General features: G+C 44.9%; 1 protein-coding gene across 4 annotated transcripts in view; it reads right to left on the minus strand.

The window, feature by feature from the left end:
* Nucleotides 1-17079, minus strand: part of Chst7 (carbohydrate (N-acetylglucosamine 6-O) sulfotransferase 7) — a 30278-nt gene extending 13199 nt beyond the window's left edge. The window contains exons 1-2 of one of the 4 annotated variants that reach the window (XR_264531.2): nucleotides 15357-17079; nucleotides 2214-2301 (exon numbers count right to left, since the gene is read on the minus strand). Coding sequence is in view for 3 of the 4 variants with exons in the window: in XM_005408977.2 (XP_005409034.1) it covers nucleotides 15387-16838 (1452 nt within the window). In the remaining variant the exon portion in view is untranslated. Of the gene's footprint in view, nucleotides 1-2213; nucleotides 2302-12618; nucleotides 13957-14713; nucleotides 15076-15356 lie in introns of those variants that run through there. The other 3 variants (XM_005408978.2, XM_005408979.2, XM_005408977.2) reach the window with 3 other exon arrangements.
* Nucleotides 17080-18115: the final 1036 nt, after the last annotated feature.

Here is an 18115-nt window from a genome sequence, read left to right on the forward strand (position 1 = left end):
AAAAAAAAAAAAAGACAAGACACAGACTGTGAAAGTATTTGCAACTACATATTTGATAAATGACTTGTATCTAGAATATGTACATAACCTTCAAAGCTAAAAGTAAAACAATCCAGCTAAAAATGGGCATAATGTCTGAGCCAACATTTCACCAAAGAGGTAATATAAATAGCACATGATCAAATGAAAACATGTTCAGCATCATTAAACATTAGGAAAATGTAAACTAAAACTACATGAGTATCACTACATACCTATTTATACAGCTAAAATATAACAGGGACAGAACCAAGTGCTGGTAAGGATGCACAGAAGCTTGACCTTTTATATACTTCTGGTGGGACTGTTGAAAGGGTATGGCCACTGTACAAAATAGTGTGGTACTTTCTGTAAAACTAAATGTGCATTTACACATGATCCAGCAATTGCACTCCTGGGCATTCATCCCAGACAAATGAAAATTTATGTCTGCACAAAAACCTATATGTGAATACTCATAATGGCTTTTTTTTGTAACAGCCAAAAATTAAACCAAATGTCTTTCAATGGGTGAATGGTTAAACTATGTTACACTGATACCATGAAATATTACTCAGTAAGGAAAAGAAACAAATAACCTGGATGAATCTACAGAGAATTATACTAAATGATAAAACTGATCTTCAAAGACTCCATATTGTATGATTCCATTTATATAACATGTGTGTGTGTTTATGGTGTACTGTGGGTTGAACCCAGGGCCTTCACACTGAGTTACATCCCCAGATATTTTCTAGTTTTTTTAAATTTTCATACAGGGTCTTGGGTAGATGAGAACCTGTCTCAAAAAAAAAATCTTTTAAAGGTTGGTGATGTAGCTCACTGCAAAGGTCCTGGATTCAATCCCTAGTACCTTAAAAATAAAAGATCCCTTTGAGATTACCTAGATGAAGGCTATATTAGACCTGTCTGTGCTGTTTTCGCAATGTTTTGTTAATCTATAATTATTTCAAAATAAAAAGTGAAGAAAATTTTCCTCTGTCACTGTTGTGCTTTGTGTGATGTGTTCAGCTCTTCATCTGGGTTGTTTTAAAGACCTGCAAATGAGCTTGGCAGTTACTGTGAGTGGTTTTATCAATGACTTAACCACGTGCTAAATGTTGCCAGGTCAGGTCCTGTTTCCCGATAAACATTAACAAAAAATACTATCAGCCCAACCTCTGGACCATACATGTTTTTACACTATTTGCATCCTTTTATTAAATGTTGTCTTTAAAAATTTTTTTTTAACCTGAAAAGCTACTTTGTTTTTCTTTTTTTGTGTGTAGTGCTGGGGATTGAACCCAAAGCCTCATGCATACTGGATACATGTGGTACCACTGATCTACACCCTAGACCCTCAAGTTGAAATGTGTGATCAAATCACTGGCAGAACAAGGTAGTATAGGAGAGACTGGGACACCAGGGCACTTGTGCAGGTAGCAACTGTGCAAAGGCTTTTTCCACATGCCAAGAATGAGTTTCTATCCTCCTGTGATCTCTAGGTCTGAAAGTCACTGAACAGGTCAGGGATGCTCAGATAGCTTCTAGTTCTGCCATAAGCCTTCATGGGATCTACAGCCCCCAAGTATACCCTAAATCAGCAGTGGCAAACCTATGGCACTTGTGCCACAGCAGGCTGTTGTATTACTGAAACCTCTGAAAAGTTCGCCATCACTTCCCTAAATCAACCATCAGCTATCTTTCTACTGTTCCTCAATATTTCTGCTTGTGCTTAAACCATGAATTCTTAGTGTGATCTTTCCCCCAAACCTTTAAGCCCCCAGTATTTTAGCTATAGGATTATGAATTTCATTTGATTCAGACTCCAATTCTTGTTATGGGGGTCTGCTCATATGGAGAAAATGAAATACACAACTTTGGGTATATACTGTATTTAAAACTTAATACTGGGCACAGTGGTGCACACCTGCAATACCAACACTCCAGGAGGCTGAGGCAGGAGGACTGTAAGTTCAAGCCCAGACTGTGCAACTTAGTGAGACCCTGTCTCAAAAAACAAAAGGCTAGGGAGGTGGCTCAGCCCAAAGACTCTGGGTTAAAAACAAAAAAACAACTCAATTTATCAATCAGCTGCAGTGACCAGGTAGCTTTTGTTTCCAGTTGCTATATTTTACAATTCAGAATTAATTGTTAGGCTGCTAGCCTTCTTGGGTAAAACTATTTCTACTTACCCAATCTGAGAAGAATGAAAACATTGGCTACTGCCTGAAACAAGCATGGTTCATCTATTTATTCCTAAATTGGAATTAAAGATATATCCTGTATGATAAGAGAAAAAAAACAATAAAACTGTCAGTGCAATTAATTTTAAGAGTCATAGGGAGTTGTGTATATTACTGTTTTGAGACGTATCTATAAAAAGATTTTATATAAAAATATGTTGCACTGAAATGTGAGATCATTCCTTAAAAACCCCCAGATTGTTTGTTTAAAGATTCGGTCATGCTCCAATGAGTTGGGTGTATTTTATCTCCTTTGCTCCAGCTCCATTTAAATTACCAATCAGGCCCTCAATGCAGCTGGATGACCTACTAATAGCCTCTGCCATCAAAGGGAAACTTCACTGTGGGTTCACTGCGGTTTCTCTTGCCTGGACTGCACGCATTTGGCTTGGCTGTGGCACCGCCGGCTACAACAGAAAAACTCAGGAAGACACACTCCGCATTTTAATCATACATTTTTCAACCCTGGAAGCCAGGGTGGGGGAGGGGATAGAATCAACTTCCTGCTGGTTTTAAAGTTTGAAAACAGAAGGTTCAACCAAATGCATGCGCTGCTCTGCCTCTCTTGGTGGCCTTCCTGTCCTGTTTCAGGTCAGGTACTGAGCCCTGGGCCTCCCAAGTGCATCTGAGAACTTGCATGGGTCCCTTACATCCGGAAGCCACTTGCCTTTGCCTGGAACCCCACTGTATCCTGTCTCCGCCCACACATTTGTGTCAGGTTCAGAGCCCAGGGTTGACCACCAAAAGTTACTTCACAGATGCTAAAAGTTGGTGCTGGCACTTAGCACTTCAGCCAGGAGAGCTGAGATTTCTGGGTATTCACAGCAGGTCCCTGTCATTGGGGCTACCTTACTTTCCAGCTTATAGTCACAGTTTTTGCTGTATTCAGGGTTTACAAGGGGAAAGATTTAACACAGGACACAGAATTTATAGGATTATTTTATAATATTCACCCAAAGAGTCAAATGCAAAAGAGTGCAAGAGATCTGTCCATGCACTAGAGACCCAAAGAATCCAGCTGAGGGCCTGGATCCCACAACAGTATCCTGCACATGTCCAGCTGAAGTCCTAGAGCCCATGGCAATGTCCTCCATGAGTCTAATGGAGGCCCAGAGCCCACGACAATGTCTCATGCAAGTCTGTATCAAGGAGCTACACTGGGAAGGCCCAAAGGTTAGTGGTGGAAGCTAGAAAGTCCACGCCAGTGGGATGAAGGATCTGTGCCAGCAGGCTGAGGGATCTGCACTGGAGCCAGGAAGTGACGCTCAAGGTAAGGACCAGATCTCCTTTGAAGAGAAATATAGCCATTCTCAGGGACAATGAGGACCTGAGCTCCTCCAAGGATGAGAACAACTGAGTTCATATCGGGAAAATCATCGTGGCAACCTCCTCCAGGAGAATCAACAGCACACCATCTTCCCCTCCAGTGCTCTGATTATGCTACTGGCAACAATCCTCATGTGGGCCTCCCACCCCAGCACCACCCTGATTCAGTTCAGCGGGGGGTTCAGCGGGGGGGGGGGTTACAAGTTGACCATTAGTTAATCTAGCACCACCTTCCTCCAGGACCACCCCCAGAAAGGTGCTATATAACCTTTTCAGTGGCGATGTGTTCTTCTGGGGTCTTCTCCCAGCACAACTGGAACCACCCTCTGGGGAGTGTTAACTTCTAGGCTTATCTGTTAAGCCAGGTTTAGCTTTCTTAACCTTCCTGTTTTCACTTTAAATCAGTGAAATACGGTGCCAGAGAAAAAGGAAATGACTGACAGTGTTGAAGACAATAGGGCCATTAAGTTGCTTTGTTGTAAGGGCGCTGCCCAGGGGTACTGGTAAAATAATCCTTGAAATAGAGCAGTGTAGAAGCACTAGCAGTCCCTCACTGTGATTCTAAAACAAAATGTAATAGGAAATAGTTAGTTTGCTAACCCCCAAATAGTTCTCACCCCCACATATCCTGGAAGTGCACTTTATAGAACATAAATGTTATTAATAATTTCCAGATAATTTTCAATCTGGAAAATTAAGTGACAGTGACAGGGGATGCTGGTTATACTTGCAGTAGTCATTTAACAGTTTCAATCCTTTTTTACAGTAGTTTGAAACAACTCCCAAGTTTAAAAATGGGCCAAGTCAAAACAAAACAAAACAAAACAAAAACAGGAAACACGTGCGTCAGGAGTAGAGGGTAAAACTAGCAAGGAAGCCACATGCCAGGATGGGTAACCCCAGAGGGTGGCTGGGCAGACCTGCACTCCTTTGTCCTAGCCACTGCGGGGGAATTCTGAGTAGAATCTCAGTCCACGGGAGTCATTCAAGCCCACTGTCACCCAGCACCCAAATCAAAAGGCCATTCTATTTCCCCAGTAGAAGAGAATGAAATACCGCATCTCCCATTTTATGATACCCAACTAAAATATAGTCCACCTAAAAATTTCCTAAATTTTTCAACTCACTTGAGAACAAATGAATGCACCTCATACTAGTAGTTAATAAAACTGGGCATTATGTACAATTTCTATGTGTCTATTAAAAAAATAAAACTGGGAAGCAGCTGAGCTGGCCTAGTTGGCTTTTGTTTTGTTTTTTGCCCTTACATTGAGGTACCCTGAGATATAATTTTAGTTGGCTTTTGTGAGTGCAGTTGCTGCCAACTCCAATAAAGGAACTAAGTTGGTATTCAGACAGGCCGCTTGCAGATTTCTGCTACCCACACAGTGGGTGTGGGAAGGTGTGAGAGGGCATGGGGCTGGGAGGTAACTGGAGCTTAGACCTGCAGTTCAGTCAGTCATTTGGTCCCCACAGGGACTAACTGCCAAATGAGTGCCTGAAGGGGGAGTACTGGGGCTGCCCATGCCAACTCATCCTCTGCCTTCCTGGGAGTTAGCATTCCCGGGTTAGGGTAGTCTAAGGTTCAGTCAGTGTCTCCACCAGTCACTTCAGGTATCTCTCCCTGGAGGGTGAGGCAATGTTTGTGCCACCCTTTTCTCTCCTTTCCATGACCCCAACCAAGAGTAGGTTTGGGGTGGGGGTGGGGCGTATAGGACACTAGATCACAGAAGTAGGTCCTTCCCTGGGCTCATAGAACCTTTGGAGATTGCCATATCTAGGGTCAAGGCATGGATTTTTTCTGACCTTGAAACAATTTCTCTTCTCGTTTTTTTGAGAAATAAAAAATACATTTTCAAAGGCATTCCATAATGCAAGAGGTTTTTTGTTTTTGTTTTTGTTTTTGGTCATTTTGAGACAGGGTCTCACCTTGCAGTTGAGGCTGGCCTTGAATTTGAAGTAATCCTCCTGCCTCAGCCTTGCAAGTGCTGGGATTACACCAAATGCTGGGATTACAGGCGTGTGCCACCACACCCATCAGGGATTTTGTTATTCTTTGGGGGAGTATTTATTTTCTGCCAACCATCTCCTTTTTATAAAAGGGTCTTTACTGTCATTACTTTACTTGCACATATTTATAAAGTATAGTGTGATAATTCAATGCATGTATACAGTGTGTAATGATTAAATGAGGGTAGTTAATGTTTCCATTTCCTTAAACATTTTTAAAAATTTTCACTAAACATGTAATACTTGTTGTGCAGAACCACTCAGACTGCTTCAAAACTCAGGGGTGCCTAAGGACACCTGAGGGCATGACCCTGCTTGTCTAGAGCAGGTGCACAGTGGGATACAGTTATGTAACCATGACTTAGCATAGGTAAACACACATGGGCTGGTTACAGTACTATGTAAGAATGTAAATATGAGGTAACAACCTGTATAAGAATTAGATAATAAAGATAAAGGAGGCTCTTGCACTCTTGTGCTCTGCTCTGCTCCATTCTGACTGCTGTTGCTGATGTCTTGCAAATGTGTGTTCTTTAACCTTGGGACCTCACCCTTAAAAATCTCCCTTGGGCCCCCTGAGTAGGCTGACACTTGTATACATTCATGGGGCACAGTGTGATATTTCATTCCATATATACAACATGCACTGATCAAATCAGGGTAATTACCAGTTTCATCTCCTTGCAATTTCTGGTACTAGTAGGGAAGGGGAAGGTAGAAGAAAGACAACAAAGTATCAATTTGTTTATAGAATCTGAAAAAATGTAATGTTGTCTCTACTACATCTATATTGGTGATATTTTTTACTGAAACAAGAGATTTCTACTTTCATTGTTTCTCAAAGCTGCATGCTGTGAGTGTAGTAGTGCCTACCTATAATCCCTGCACAGGAGGCTGAGACAGGAGGATTGAGGCAAGCCTGGGCTACATAATGAGCCTGTACTACCCATGAATCCATGTCTCAAAAGAAAAAGAAATCTGTGTATTTAACATACACCAGCTCTTGAGGGTCCCGAGGAAGTCCTATTTTTAAAATATGTTTATTTTAATATTTTTGGCTTACTATTCGTATAATCTCTCTGAGGCAGTAAAAAGCCCTTTTTGGATAAAATCTGGTCTTAGTCATGGGAAAAATGACCTTCAAGCTCTGAGACATTCTTTCCTAATGTCACCTTATCTGTGTGGAATGACTTCTACAATTAACCTCTCAGTTCCCTCCTGGGGCTGCTCCAAACTTTCCTCACTTCATTATCTTTAATAAAGGATTCAAAGTCTCCACCCTAGATGCAGTCCTTGCACCTTAGAAAGGTCCCTGCAATGTTCTGTGGCAGAGCAGAACCACACGCTTTAGACCTACAGTGAGCAATTCTTGGGATACCATGATCTAAGGATATTAATCAAACAACAGTATTCTCTGGAAGCACCTGCCGGATCTGAGGGAATTTTTTGTTTATTTTCTTCTGTTCAGTATGGTTGTGCTTAAAATGGAACCCAGGACCTTGTGCATGCCTGGCAACATTACCTCAGACTCTACCCCAGAGCTACATCTCAGTCCTAGACTTGAGGCTTCCTACTGGCCCAGATATTACCCTGTCCTCCCGTCTTAACACAATGCTTCACAGAAGGGTGTCTGATCCCCTAAACAAAAACGTGTCCACCTCAGCTGTTATTTTCAGAATGTGACTCTATAGGAAAGTCCTTGCTGCTTTTTTCTATTTCGGGGGAGGTAGTAGTCTTCTGGCTTCAAACAGTTCATCATGAATTCAAATGTGAGGGTCTTTCCTAGCCTCTTTTTTTTTTTTTTTTCCTAGCCTCTTCTGAATTTAAAAATATTCACCATCAGGCAAGGCTCTTATTTGTTCTCAGCATCCAGCAGGATGGTCTTTAATATGAACAAGGCCAGCTGCAGAAAACGTCAGCCCCGGCCACTGGCATGGTGCCCTGGGGACCGAGGACGGGGGCGGGGAGCAAAGCTGAATTCCAATTCTCATGAAGACATCATTGAGCTCTGCAACTTTTTTCCAATTGAAATGGCTTCCTGTTCAGCTCCCAAACAGTTCTCCACTTCCCAGTGTTCTTGAACTTGGGCCAGGGCTGCTTCTTAGTCCCTACTGTTCTTACTCTATACTACACTTGAGCAGAAATGTTTCTTTCAGTACAGCAGTTCCTTCAGTTCCACTCTGGAGCAAGAGGATGGGGGACCAGGAGACCTCAGGGAGGGAGTGAGGGGGAGAGCAAGTCATTTATTAGTCACCTTGTTTGTCTGGAATGTCAGACAGAAAAAAGGAAGGCCAGTCTATTTCTTTAGTTTCATTCTTTTGTGGGCTTTCTCATGCTAAGAGCAGGCTAAGAAGAGGCATATTGAAGAATTTTAAACCACCTGTTTGTAAATATTTTTAAAAGCATCACTCCCAAGCCTTTATGTTACATTTATATTCACAAGAAGAAAATGTCAGCCTAGACTGAAAACAAACAAACAAGCAAACAAAAACTCCAAGAAAACCCTCTGAATTTTATCTCCAAAACTTCAAGGGGCTAGGAGTGTGGCTCAGTGGTAGAGCACTTGCCTAGCCTAGGCAAGACCCTGGGTTACATTCCCAGCATGGAGTTGGGGGGATTGCAGACTGGGTGACCCACCCTGGGGAGACCATAGAAAGGATTCTCTGGAGCACAGAGAAAATGTATAAAGAGTTGAACTTTATTTAAAGTCAGCCAAATTTCCTCAGAGCTAATGTCCCCAAGTCATTGTTGTTCAAGTTAATCATCCTTGTGCAATAATCCAATACAACAGCTGTGAAGAAGGCCATCCTGAGAAAAAAACTTGCTAAAACCTGGTGTCATGTGGAAATGTGGTTTTATAAAGGGATACTAATTTTGTATCAAAATGTACCTGATCCTTTAAAATATCACAAAAATGACACTCTCCAAATAGATGTGGTCAGCAGAAGGGCTAAGAAGTTTATTTCACCTTGGCATCCTAGTTACTACAACCAAGGTGTGAAGCGATCATCCAGGTTGAGATGAACTATAATATAACTATAATATAAGATGAACTACAATATATTTGGGTGCCAGGGTGCACCCAAAAAGAGTTTCTTATTTATCAGACTAGCCAAAATGAGAAAATTGCATAAAATCCAAGTTGCTGAAAGTCTGGGAAACAGACATCTGAAGAAACCACTAGTAGGGGGTGAAAGTTGTAATGATTTTGAAGAACTTTACCTCTCAAAACGTAAAAAACATGAGCCTTTTTGTACATAAGGCCACACTACTATGGCAAATTTCTGACAGATATACTCACATGTATGCAAAGATAACATAAATTTGTTACTAAAAAATGCAGTGAAATATGGCAAAAACCTACAACAATCTAAATGTCCTACAGTGTGGAAGAACTATGTAGATATACTAACATTTCTACAATGAAATACAATATTTCATTGTATAAAGAGTTGAACTTTATTTAAAGTCAGCCAAATTTCCTCAGAGCCACTAAAAAAGGAGATGATACAGGAAGATTTCAACAGCATTAAGTTAAAGAAAGGATAATATACACTTATGTATGTACAAAGCTATATATGTCAGTTTCAATTTGCATAAAATTTTCTAGACATACACCACAAGAAATGTGCTGGTCACTTCTAGGAACTGAAACTGGCAGTTATTTTATACCTTTCTATACTGTTTAACTCTTTTTACCACTTGTTTACATTATTTTTACAAATTTTAAAGACACTAATTTTAAAATAAAAAGAACCTGATTTTAATCCTCTTGTGTAATTCTTAACAACTTATCTCACCTCGAGCTCTGTTCATCATCCATAAAATGTGGATTCTATCTGCCAGGTAGAGCTAAGGACTGAGGCATTACGCATCAAGCAAGTGTACAAAATAGGTACTCACTAAATGTCACCTCCCCTTAGCACCAAGAAACCTCAGAAATCTTCCTATTCAACTTCCCTTTTGTTTTTATGGGTTTCATTTGTTCCTTTTTACAGTACTGGAAATGGAATCCAGGGCCTCATACATGTTAGGCAAGCACTCTGACTGGCCCGAAATCTTAGCCCCCAACCTCTTATACTTATTCAAGTAGTGACCAGGACAGTCACATCCTGAGGCCTGGCTTTGTGTCCTAATATAAAAATTGACTTCATAGGAAGCAAGGAATAACAGCACTTTGGGTGCACCCCTCACCTTAGAGGAACAGCCTCCTCTCCTGTCTCACTCCCCCTGTTTGATGAGTCTTGAATTTTCCTGAGCACCAAAGTCCACCATCAACTGAAGAGTCCTGTCAGGAAAGGCAGGCCCAATCCGTAGTGCTGAGGATGTCTCCATCAAAGGCAGCACTAACCTCAGAGGGCAATAATGATTGGACATGGATGGGATTTAGAAAAATGTTCACACCCTGCTGCAGCCCCGTCACTCAGATAGCTATCTACATGCACATGCTCCCACATATGCAGCAGCAGCAGCAGCACCACCACCACCACCACCACCAGCAGCAGCAGCTGCTGCCGCCTAACTTTTGGCCTTCTGCCTCAAACACAGAACCCAGATTGATTTGCTATTGGGAGTTTGAACAAATTTTGTTAAATAAGAAATTCTATATAGGGCAATGTTTTCTAATGCCTGTTCTTTAGCAGTCTGTTATAAACCACAGACTGTATTTTCAGCAGTATTTACACATAAACACCCTTGATTAAGAAGAAATGATTTTCAAAGTGGGTTATTGGGGATTTGATGGTGGCTGGCACTGTTTTTTCTGTTCAGATGATTTCCTTAGAAGGTTTCCTGATTGTTGGGGCATACAGGGCACTTGCCTTTCCCTCATTTCTTTTAAAGGGTGCATGTATCTTGTCAAGAACAAAGATTCAAGTATCCTGAATGCCTACAGGGAGCTGTGGCTGTGGCTCAGTGGTGGAGAGCATATCTGAGGCCCTAGTTTCCATCCCCAGCACCAAAATAAATAAGTAAGTAAGTAAATAAATAAATAAATAAAATGCCCATAGGGATGAAATTTTGGGTTGTACCAAGGGTAGAAGTCAAAAGAAGACACACTGAAAAGGACAGAACAGCACATCAGTGTGTTCAGAACAACAGGAGATGTTCCTGTACATACAATGACAGACTTTTATATAAGGAGCCACAGACAACAAGGCATCTGACGTTTTGTGACAGGGTGATAAAGGGACCCGCGTATAATTTTCCTTTCCATAGTAATGCCCTAAATCTACTTGGCACTTCATTACTTCAAATTCTTTCCCCATAAATCATGGTGGTAGACGGTTTTCTGCTCAACAGCCCTTGATTCTCCATTCTGATCTTGCTCCGGTGCCACTCCTCGGCCGAGAAATAAATCACTGATTGGTCCAAGCCAGTGGTTTTCAGCTTTGGCTGTACAGTGGAATCAGCTACTTCACTCCAGATAATTAAGTCAGAATCTCCTGGACTGGGAGTGTAGCTCAGTGGTAGAGCATTTGCCTAACATGTGCAAGGCCCTGGGTTAACATCCCCAGCATTACACAAAAAGGAAAAAAAAATTCCAGAGGTGGAGCTCAGGTATTAGCATTTTTTAAAGAACATTGCTCAGCTGAATGTACAACAGTAGTTCCCCCAGTACCCATGGTTTTACTTTCTGAGGTTTTAGTTATCCAGCCAAAAGCAGTCCAAAGATGTAGGAGACCAGAGAGTGAGAAACAAGGCCTTACTGATCTTCCCTGTGGACATGAAGGAGGGACTGGCAAGCTGTTCCTCCTTTGGCAAATGAGCCAGCATGCCAGCATGTTGCAGGTTCTAGGGAAGAGTTAGCACAGCTGAGATGTGGTTGTTTACCTGGGCATATACTATAGATAATAGGCGGTAGATGAATCTGTGCTACACTAATTGCTTGCTCCCATGTCTAAGTAAATAGAAGCAAGCTCAGCCAAATGCTCAGGGCTCTTTGTCCACCAGAGGCAATAGCCCCCTGGTCCCTCTTTCAAAATTATCTTTGTGTCTTTAATCTGTTTGCCCCCTTCAGTTAGACATTTCTAGCAGGTTGGTTTCCTACACAAAGATATTGATAGAAAACTACAGAAATAATTCCTAAATTTTATATTGAGGTTTTGATGAAATCCCATGAAGTCCTGCCTCATCCTTCCCAGCATATAAATCTTCCTTTCATCCAGCATATTCACGCTGCACATATTATCTGCCCTGTGGCAGTTGAAATATGATATTCATGTAATTTTATTATAGTATACTGCTATCATTTCCTATTTTATTATTGTTTATCTCTTACTGTGCCTACTTATAAACTTTATCATAGGTGTGTGTGCGTGTGTGTAAAAAAACAATATATATATAGATATATAGATATAGATAGATGACAGATAGATAGATAGATAGATAGATAGGGTTTGGTACTGTCTGCGATTTTAGGCATCCACTAGGGGTCTCAGAACATACGCCCAGGATAAGATAGGAATTAGGGTAGGAGAGACACTGATGTAATTTTCAGACAGGGCTGAGAAATACTGGTCTAAGCCCATCAGGATGCTCCCATTCCCTTTTGCCAATTACTGGGCTAGGGCAGGCCATGTGACCCAGTTCCAGCTAATGAGACATAAAAGGAAGTCAGCTGAGGAAAAGAGTTCTGGGAAAGGTTTTTATAAGGAGATTAAAGGAAAGAGCATTGCATGAGGAAATACCTCTCCATCCTTTATCTGCTAACCAGCTTTCTTCCTGCATTTTAACAATCCCATGCAGATGGATGAGGGTGTGATCCTTAGAGCTGTGACTACTGTCTTCTGACAGTGAGGACATGAGCTAATAGTGAAAGCGAAGAAGATGTAAAAGAGCCCGAGTCCTTGGTAACTTAGTTCATGATTCTGCACTTCCTGGTCAGCCCTGAGGAAAAACTCACTTACTCCCTCCCTCATAAATTCTGGCTACCAGGTATGGACCTTCCAGAGGTTACTCAGGTTAACTCACATCAACCTCTTTTCACTGCTGAGCCAAGGACATGCACACTCAGGTGTCCTGTGGGGAGGATGGCTGCAGGTGCGGTCAGCAGCTCAGGGATAGTTTATTTGTTCATGGTTGGGAACTGAGGTGGTTAATTAATTGTCAGCTTGAGTGGGAATGCCTGGCTCAGTTGAGTCAGTGTGGTTCACATGGAAGACCCACTTAAGGCTGAATGGTATAAAAGGAGAATGGGAGGGAAGGATTTCAGCTGATTTTCCTTGGAAGAGCTTTGGCTATCCTGTTCAAAGGAGCTCTGGTCCTCACTTTGCCAGGGATGGCTGTTGTTTTCCTTGGAGGAGCTCCAGTCTTTGCCTTGAGTGTTGTCTTCTGGCTTTTGGCACAGATTCTTCAGCTTCCAGCACGAGCGTTTTGGTCTGTAAGTGCAGACTCTCTAGCCTCCGGCACCAGCCCTTCAGGCTTTCCACCACAGATTCCTCGGCCTCCTGATACAGGTTCATACAGGACATTGCCATGGGCTCCAGGCTTTTGGCTGGATACTCTAAGATCTGTACATGTGGAAAGATTTCTCCTACATTTGACTCTGTGGGCAGATACTGTCAGTTAATCTTGTAAATTTCTTTGTCCTGCATTAAATCTGTTTCTCTTGCAATTATTGACTACAACAGGAAAGTATTAGTAATGAAGCTAAGTGTGCTTTGCTCCCCAACCCTGTAAGGCCAGCTGGGGTGCCAGGGTTGCTGCCAGGGCATATAAGGGGAGCCAGGCAGGGCACGTACAATGGAGAGATTATGGGCTCTCGAATCTAACACTGATCACCATTCCACTTTCACTAGCCCAGGTGAAACTTTAGGTAGGTTACTTGAGTCTCATGCTTCTCATATGTAAATTGGTATAATCACATATGTATAATGCTTAACATAATGCATGGCATAGACTCTGATAAGTATCCATTCCCTTCCTTTCCTAGAGTGTGGTAAACTTTTGGAAAACTCACCAGTGGATCAGAAAATTATCTTCCTAGGAACCAGGAACACAACCATTTTAATAAATGCACTGGTTAGTAGGAAGAGCCCAATGTGGGAGGAAGGGCTCAGCCACCATTCTGGAAGAGCTTCAAACTTGCACCCAGATGTCCATACAAAGGAAGCCCCACTGTACTTCCAAACAGTGGCATCGATGTCTTTCCCCATAGTCGCTGCCAGGAGCACAGATTTGCACTTCCTAGAGGGCAGAGTCCATGTCCTGTACCCTTCTCTCCCTTGTCTTTATTACCTCATCCAGCCAGTATTCAATACACATTAGTAAAAATGAAGGGAGCAGAAATTTTTGCAAAATTGTCCTGAAACCATAAAATATTGCAGCATTTGGCTAGGGGTGGAACTCCTGAGGCCTGTGAAAGAAGATTAGGGATGATTATGTTCCATCTGTCAATACAGACTTAGCAGATGAAAGGATGTTTTTGTTAAGACGTGACAGTTTATTCTGTGCCTTACTTTCTTCCACGCTGGAAGTCAGGAAGGAACACAGACTTCCTAGCAATTACAGAAAATGATCAACAAAACCACTTGATTACTGGGAGAAAAATCAGCCAGCTTCTAAAATCCCTCTGAAGCCCTAGCTCTATTGACAACAAAATCCATCTTCATTAACATCTTCAACCTTTGTCCCGGAACACAGCCAGGGAATGTTGAATTACGCTATAAAATAATGAATGGAAATTTAAGTCACTTCCACCCACTCAGCACTGCTTTTCCTCCTCTGATCTGCACCGTGCAGAAAGTGGCACCCTTCCAACTTACAGTTCAGGGAAATGTATTCCCATGTTGGTTACATGACTCCTGTGGTCATCTTTATGCAGAACAAACTCTTCCCTTAGACCAGTGTTAGAGGCCACTTTAGCATCTTCAGATGTATACTACAGAGAATGAAGAAAAGAGGGCGTGGCTCCTCAGAAACTGCTACTGCCCATCTACAGTCCATCACTCAAATGGATGGGGTGGAGTAGGAGCAACACAGCCCTGAGGTCTTGCTGGCACTAAAGGAAGCTGACTTCACCCTTTGGCACATGATGCAAAAGGGTTACGGTCAGATATCCTGCAAACCCAGCTCTGGGAGAGGGGTGGGGAAGGAGAGGCACACACATGAGCTAGGGGACAGCAAAGTTTATTCTACAAGGAATACATAGGGGTAAAGTGTTGGTGCCTTTTCACTACACATTGCTCTTGGTTTCTCTCTGCCAAGCAAACAGCATGGAAAAAAGTTGCCCCACATGACAATCTGGCATGAAGATACTTTCATAACGATCAACCTCAAAGAGTTCCTTGAATTTGTACTCTTCACATATAAAGCTCCACTGTGACTATTTCAAACTTTTTCTACTGTCCTCTGATCTTTCATACCTCCCACTTCAAACAGGGGTCTAGGGCCAGGCGTGGTGGCGAAAGCCTGTAATCGCAGCACTCGGGAGGCTGAGGCAGAAGGATCGCCTTGAGTTCAAGGCCAGCCTGCACTGCAAAATAGAGACACTGTCTTAACCTCCCCTCCGAAGAGAGGACTGAGAGGGAGATGTAGCATCTGCTTCAGCTACCAGATGCACTTAAGCATCCTCTATTGATCAGGTTCCTCCTCTGAAGAAGTGGGTGGCTAAGCTGAAGAACCCTATGAATCAGGACCTGATCTGATACCCTGGGATTCCAGACCTCACCATCCCCTCTCCACCTCCCCCAAGGGGCCCTTTCAGACTCCAGGAGGACCTTTGTTAATACTCTGCCCAGCCTATGGGCATCTTACCAGGATTCGCCCGAGAGTGGGCTTGAAGGGTTACGTGGCGCCATCGACCTCCGTCTCCAGTGGCATCTCCCCTCCCATGGGTGGCTCCGCGTCGCCCTCCTCTCCGCTGCGAGGGTAGGCCAGCAGACGCATGGCTGGAGCACAGGCGGCCTCCACCTGGCGCACCTGCTCCCGGCTCAGGCGCTCTCGCCAGGCGTGCACGGCCTCCCTGGCGTCGCGTGCAGACAGATGGAAGGGTCGGTCCGCGCCATACGCCGCGCCGCGCGTCATGTTGAGCGCGAAGGCGTCCAGTGCAGCGAGCGCACGCAGCCCAGTGAAGCGCAGCAGACGGCGCAGTTGGGTGCGCGGCTGCCAAACCAGGTCCTCATAGCGCAGCCTCAGGTAGCGGCGCCTCAGCCAGCCAGGAGCTCCGCGCGCAAAAAGCAGGTCGCGCAGCCAAGCCTCGCAGATAACCTCTAGTGCTCCAGTCAGGAAGAAATCTGCCCGAGGGGCGGCGGGCAGTGCTCGGGACTGGCCCCCGGGGCGGACCCCCAGGCCTTGCGCCAGCAGCACACGGTGAAAGCGGTCGCCCCTCTGGCGAGTGCGTAGCACCTGGATGCTCTCCCGCAGCAGTCCTTGCCTGGACTTGAGGCGCGAGTTGTGCACGGCTCGAGGGTCTCTGAAAAGCTGCACCACCTTCAGGTTGAGCCCTGGGTCACGAAGCAGGGGCACCAGCACACCCAGGTCGAGCAGGCGCACATCCTTGATGACCACCACCGGGTACTTGCGGCATTCGTCCTCCAGTGCGCGGAGCGCTACGGGCGGGCAGCTGCGCTCACAGGCGGCGTCCTCGACGAGCCCCACCTCGGCGCGGGCACGGGGCGCGCCGGGGCACAGCGGCGGCGAGCAGATGACCTTGTTGGTCCGCCAGCGGAACAGGGCGGCCGTGGTGAGATTGGCTGCGTCCGGGGCTCGCGCGGCGGGGTCCCCCGGCGGCGCATACAGCCCCAGCACAGAGAAGTCGCAGCGGAAGAGAGAACGCAGCATATCTCGCAGTGCGCCCTGCAGGCTCTCGGCGTCGCCTGGATACAGCGCCTGCCATAGATGCCACATGGGCTCGTACAAGTAAAACACGTCTGGGTGCTGGTTAAAAAGCTCACCCAGGAAGGACGAGCCCGTGCGCCAGGTGGCATGCACGTAGATGTGTTGCTTCTCGCGAGCCAACGGCTGCCCGACGACGGCACTGAGGTTGCCCGGGGACTGGCCGGTGCTCCCTTCGGGGTCGGCCCGCGCCTCTGCGCCCAGCTCGCGTTCGCCGGCCGCCGCCGCCTCCAGGCTCCACACTCCCAGGCTGCGCTGCAGGCCGGGGCAGTGTCCAACACCCTTGTCCCGGTCGCGACCACCGTCCAGTACTGAGGGGATGAGCAGCAGCATCAGGGTGTAGAGCACTAACAGCAGCGCGAACTTACAGTACTCTCGCCGCCGCCGCCGCCTGCCCTTCATCTTTCACGGACCCTCCAGAGCGGGCCGGGCGCCTGTCCTCTGCTCTTGATCAGAAACCCCGACCCGAGTCCGCTCCGCGTGCCTCTCTGGGCCCCTCAGCGCCGGGGCGAGCGGAGCTGCCTGGGCCCTGCATCCACGAGGGGAAACTTGGGAGGCAGTGGTGCTAGTAGTGACGGCTCCTCTACCCTTTCGGCTTAGGCTCTGGAGAGCCGCCTATTGGCCGGCTGGGCTGCCACCCGTCCCGCCTTCACCCGGGTGCCTCTCCCCGCCTTTCTATCCTCCTGGGTTCGCCCATTGCTCTGCCAGATCTGGGCGGGCCCGCCCTAGACTGAGGACACTGAGCCAGACCCCACCTTTTCCCATCCCCTTTGTAATGAAGTTAAATCTTCATGAATTGACTTCAGACAAGGGAGGGGCTTGCGTGTAGAGAATGTAGCAAGCCGCAGAACAATGACTCCTCCCGGGAGAACTCCACTGCCCCCTCTGTTTTAGGTCTCCTGCCTGGCCATCTCTGTCCTAGGCGGATAACTCGCCAGAATCTACATCCAGCGCGCCCCCGTCAGCCCTGGAGTGGGTGTTACTGAGTTATTTTACCAAGACCTAAGATTAAAACTACGCAATTGCACATTGCTTAGTGGTTGTAGGAGATTAGGAAGCACTACTGCATTCACGCAGCACATTTAATGATCAAATTTAGCCTTCCTGAGAGTCTAAGTGATGTGTTCCTTGGGATTTTGCTGGCTGAAGTCCTTTCCCTTTTTACAGACTCTCTAAGGCGCCATTTATAAAGCGCGATTAATTTGTAGTGCCCATATACCTTTTGGGGTGTGAGGTTGGGAGTTGTTGCCACCATATAGCTCACATGAAAGCCAAAGACATTTACAGAATTAGATTGGTAGCACGGTGAATTTTCCTCAGAGATATGTTTAAAACGAGCCATAGAGAGGAACAGGCAGCAAAGAATAAATGAAAAAGCTACGGGAACTCCAAGCAGGTTAATTTTAGAGTTACTAAAATTCAAAACAGAACCAAAAAAATAATGTCTGCTTCATTTCAGTGGAATAATGAAAAAGAAAGGAAAGTTTTCAATTCCTCTCCACTAGGTAAGGTATAATTGGAAAAGTGAGAATGTCTCCAAAGATCCTTGGTCTTTTACATCTTCAAAGCTACCCCATTTTTAAACTGGTTGAAGTACATTTCTTTCTGTCCATATTCTCTCCCCTTAATATCCTTTGTGTTCACCAACGTCATTGACTGCTACCCTGTTTTACTCTCAG

Source organism: Chinchilla lanigera, unplaced genomic scaffold (genome assembly GCF_000276665.1).
Source record: "Chinchilla lanigera isolate Chin_1 unplaced genomic scaffold, ChiLan1.0 scaffold00115, whole genome shotgun sequence".
Lineage (NCBI taxonomy): Eukaryota > Metazoa > Chordata > Mammalia > Rodentia > Chinchillidae > Chinchilla > Chinchilla lanigera.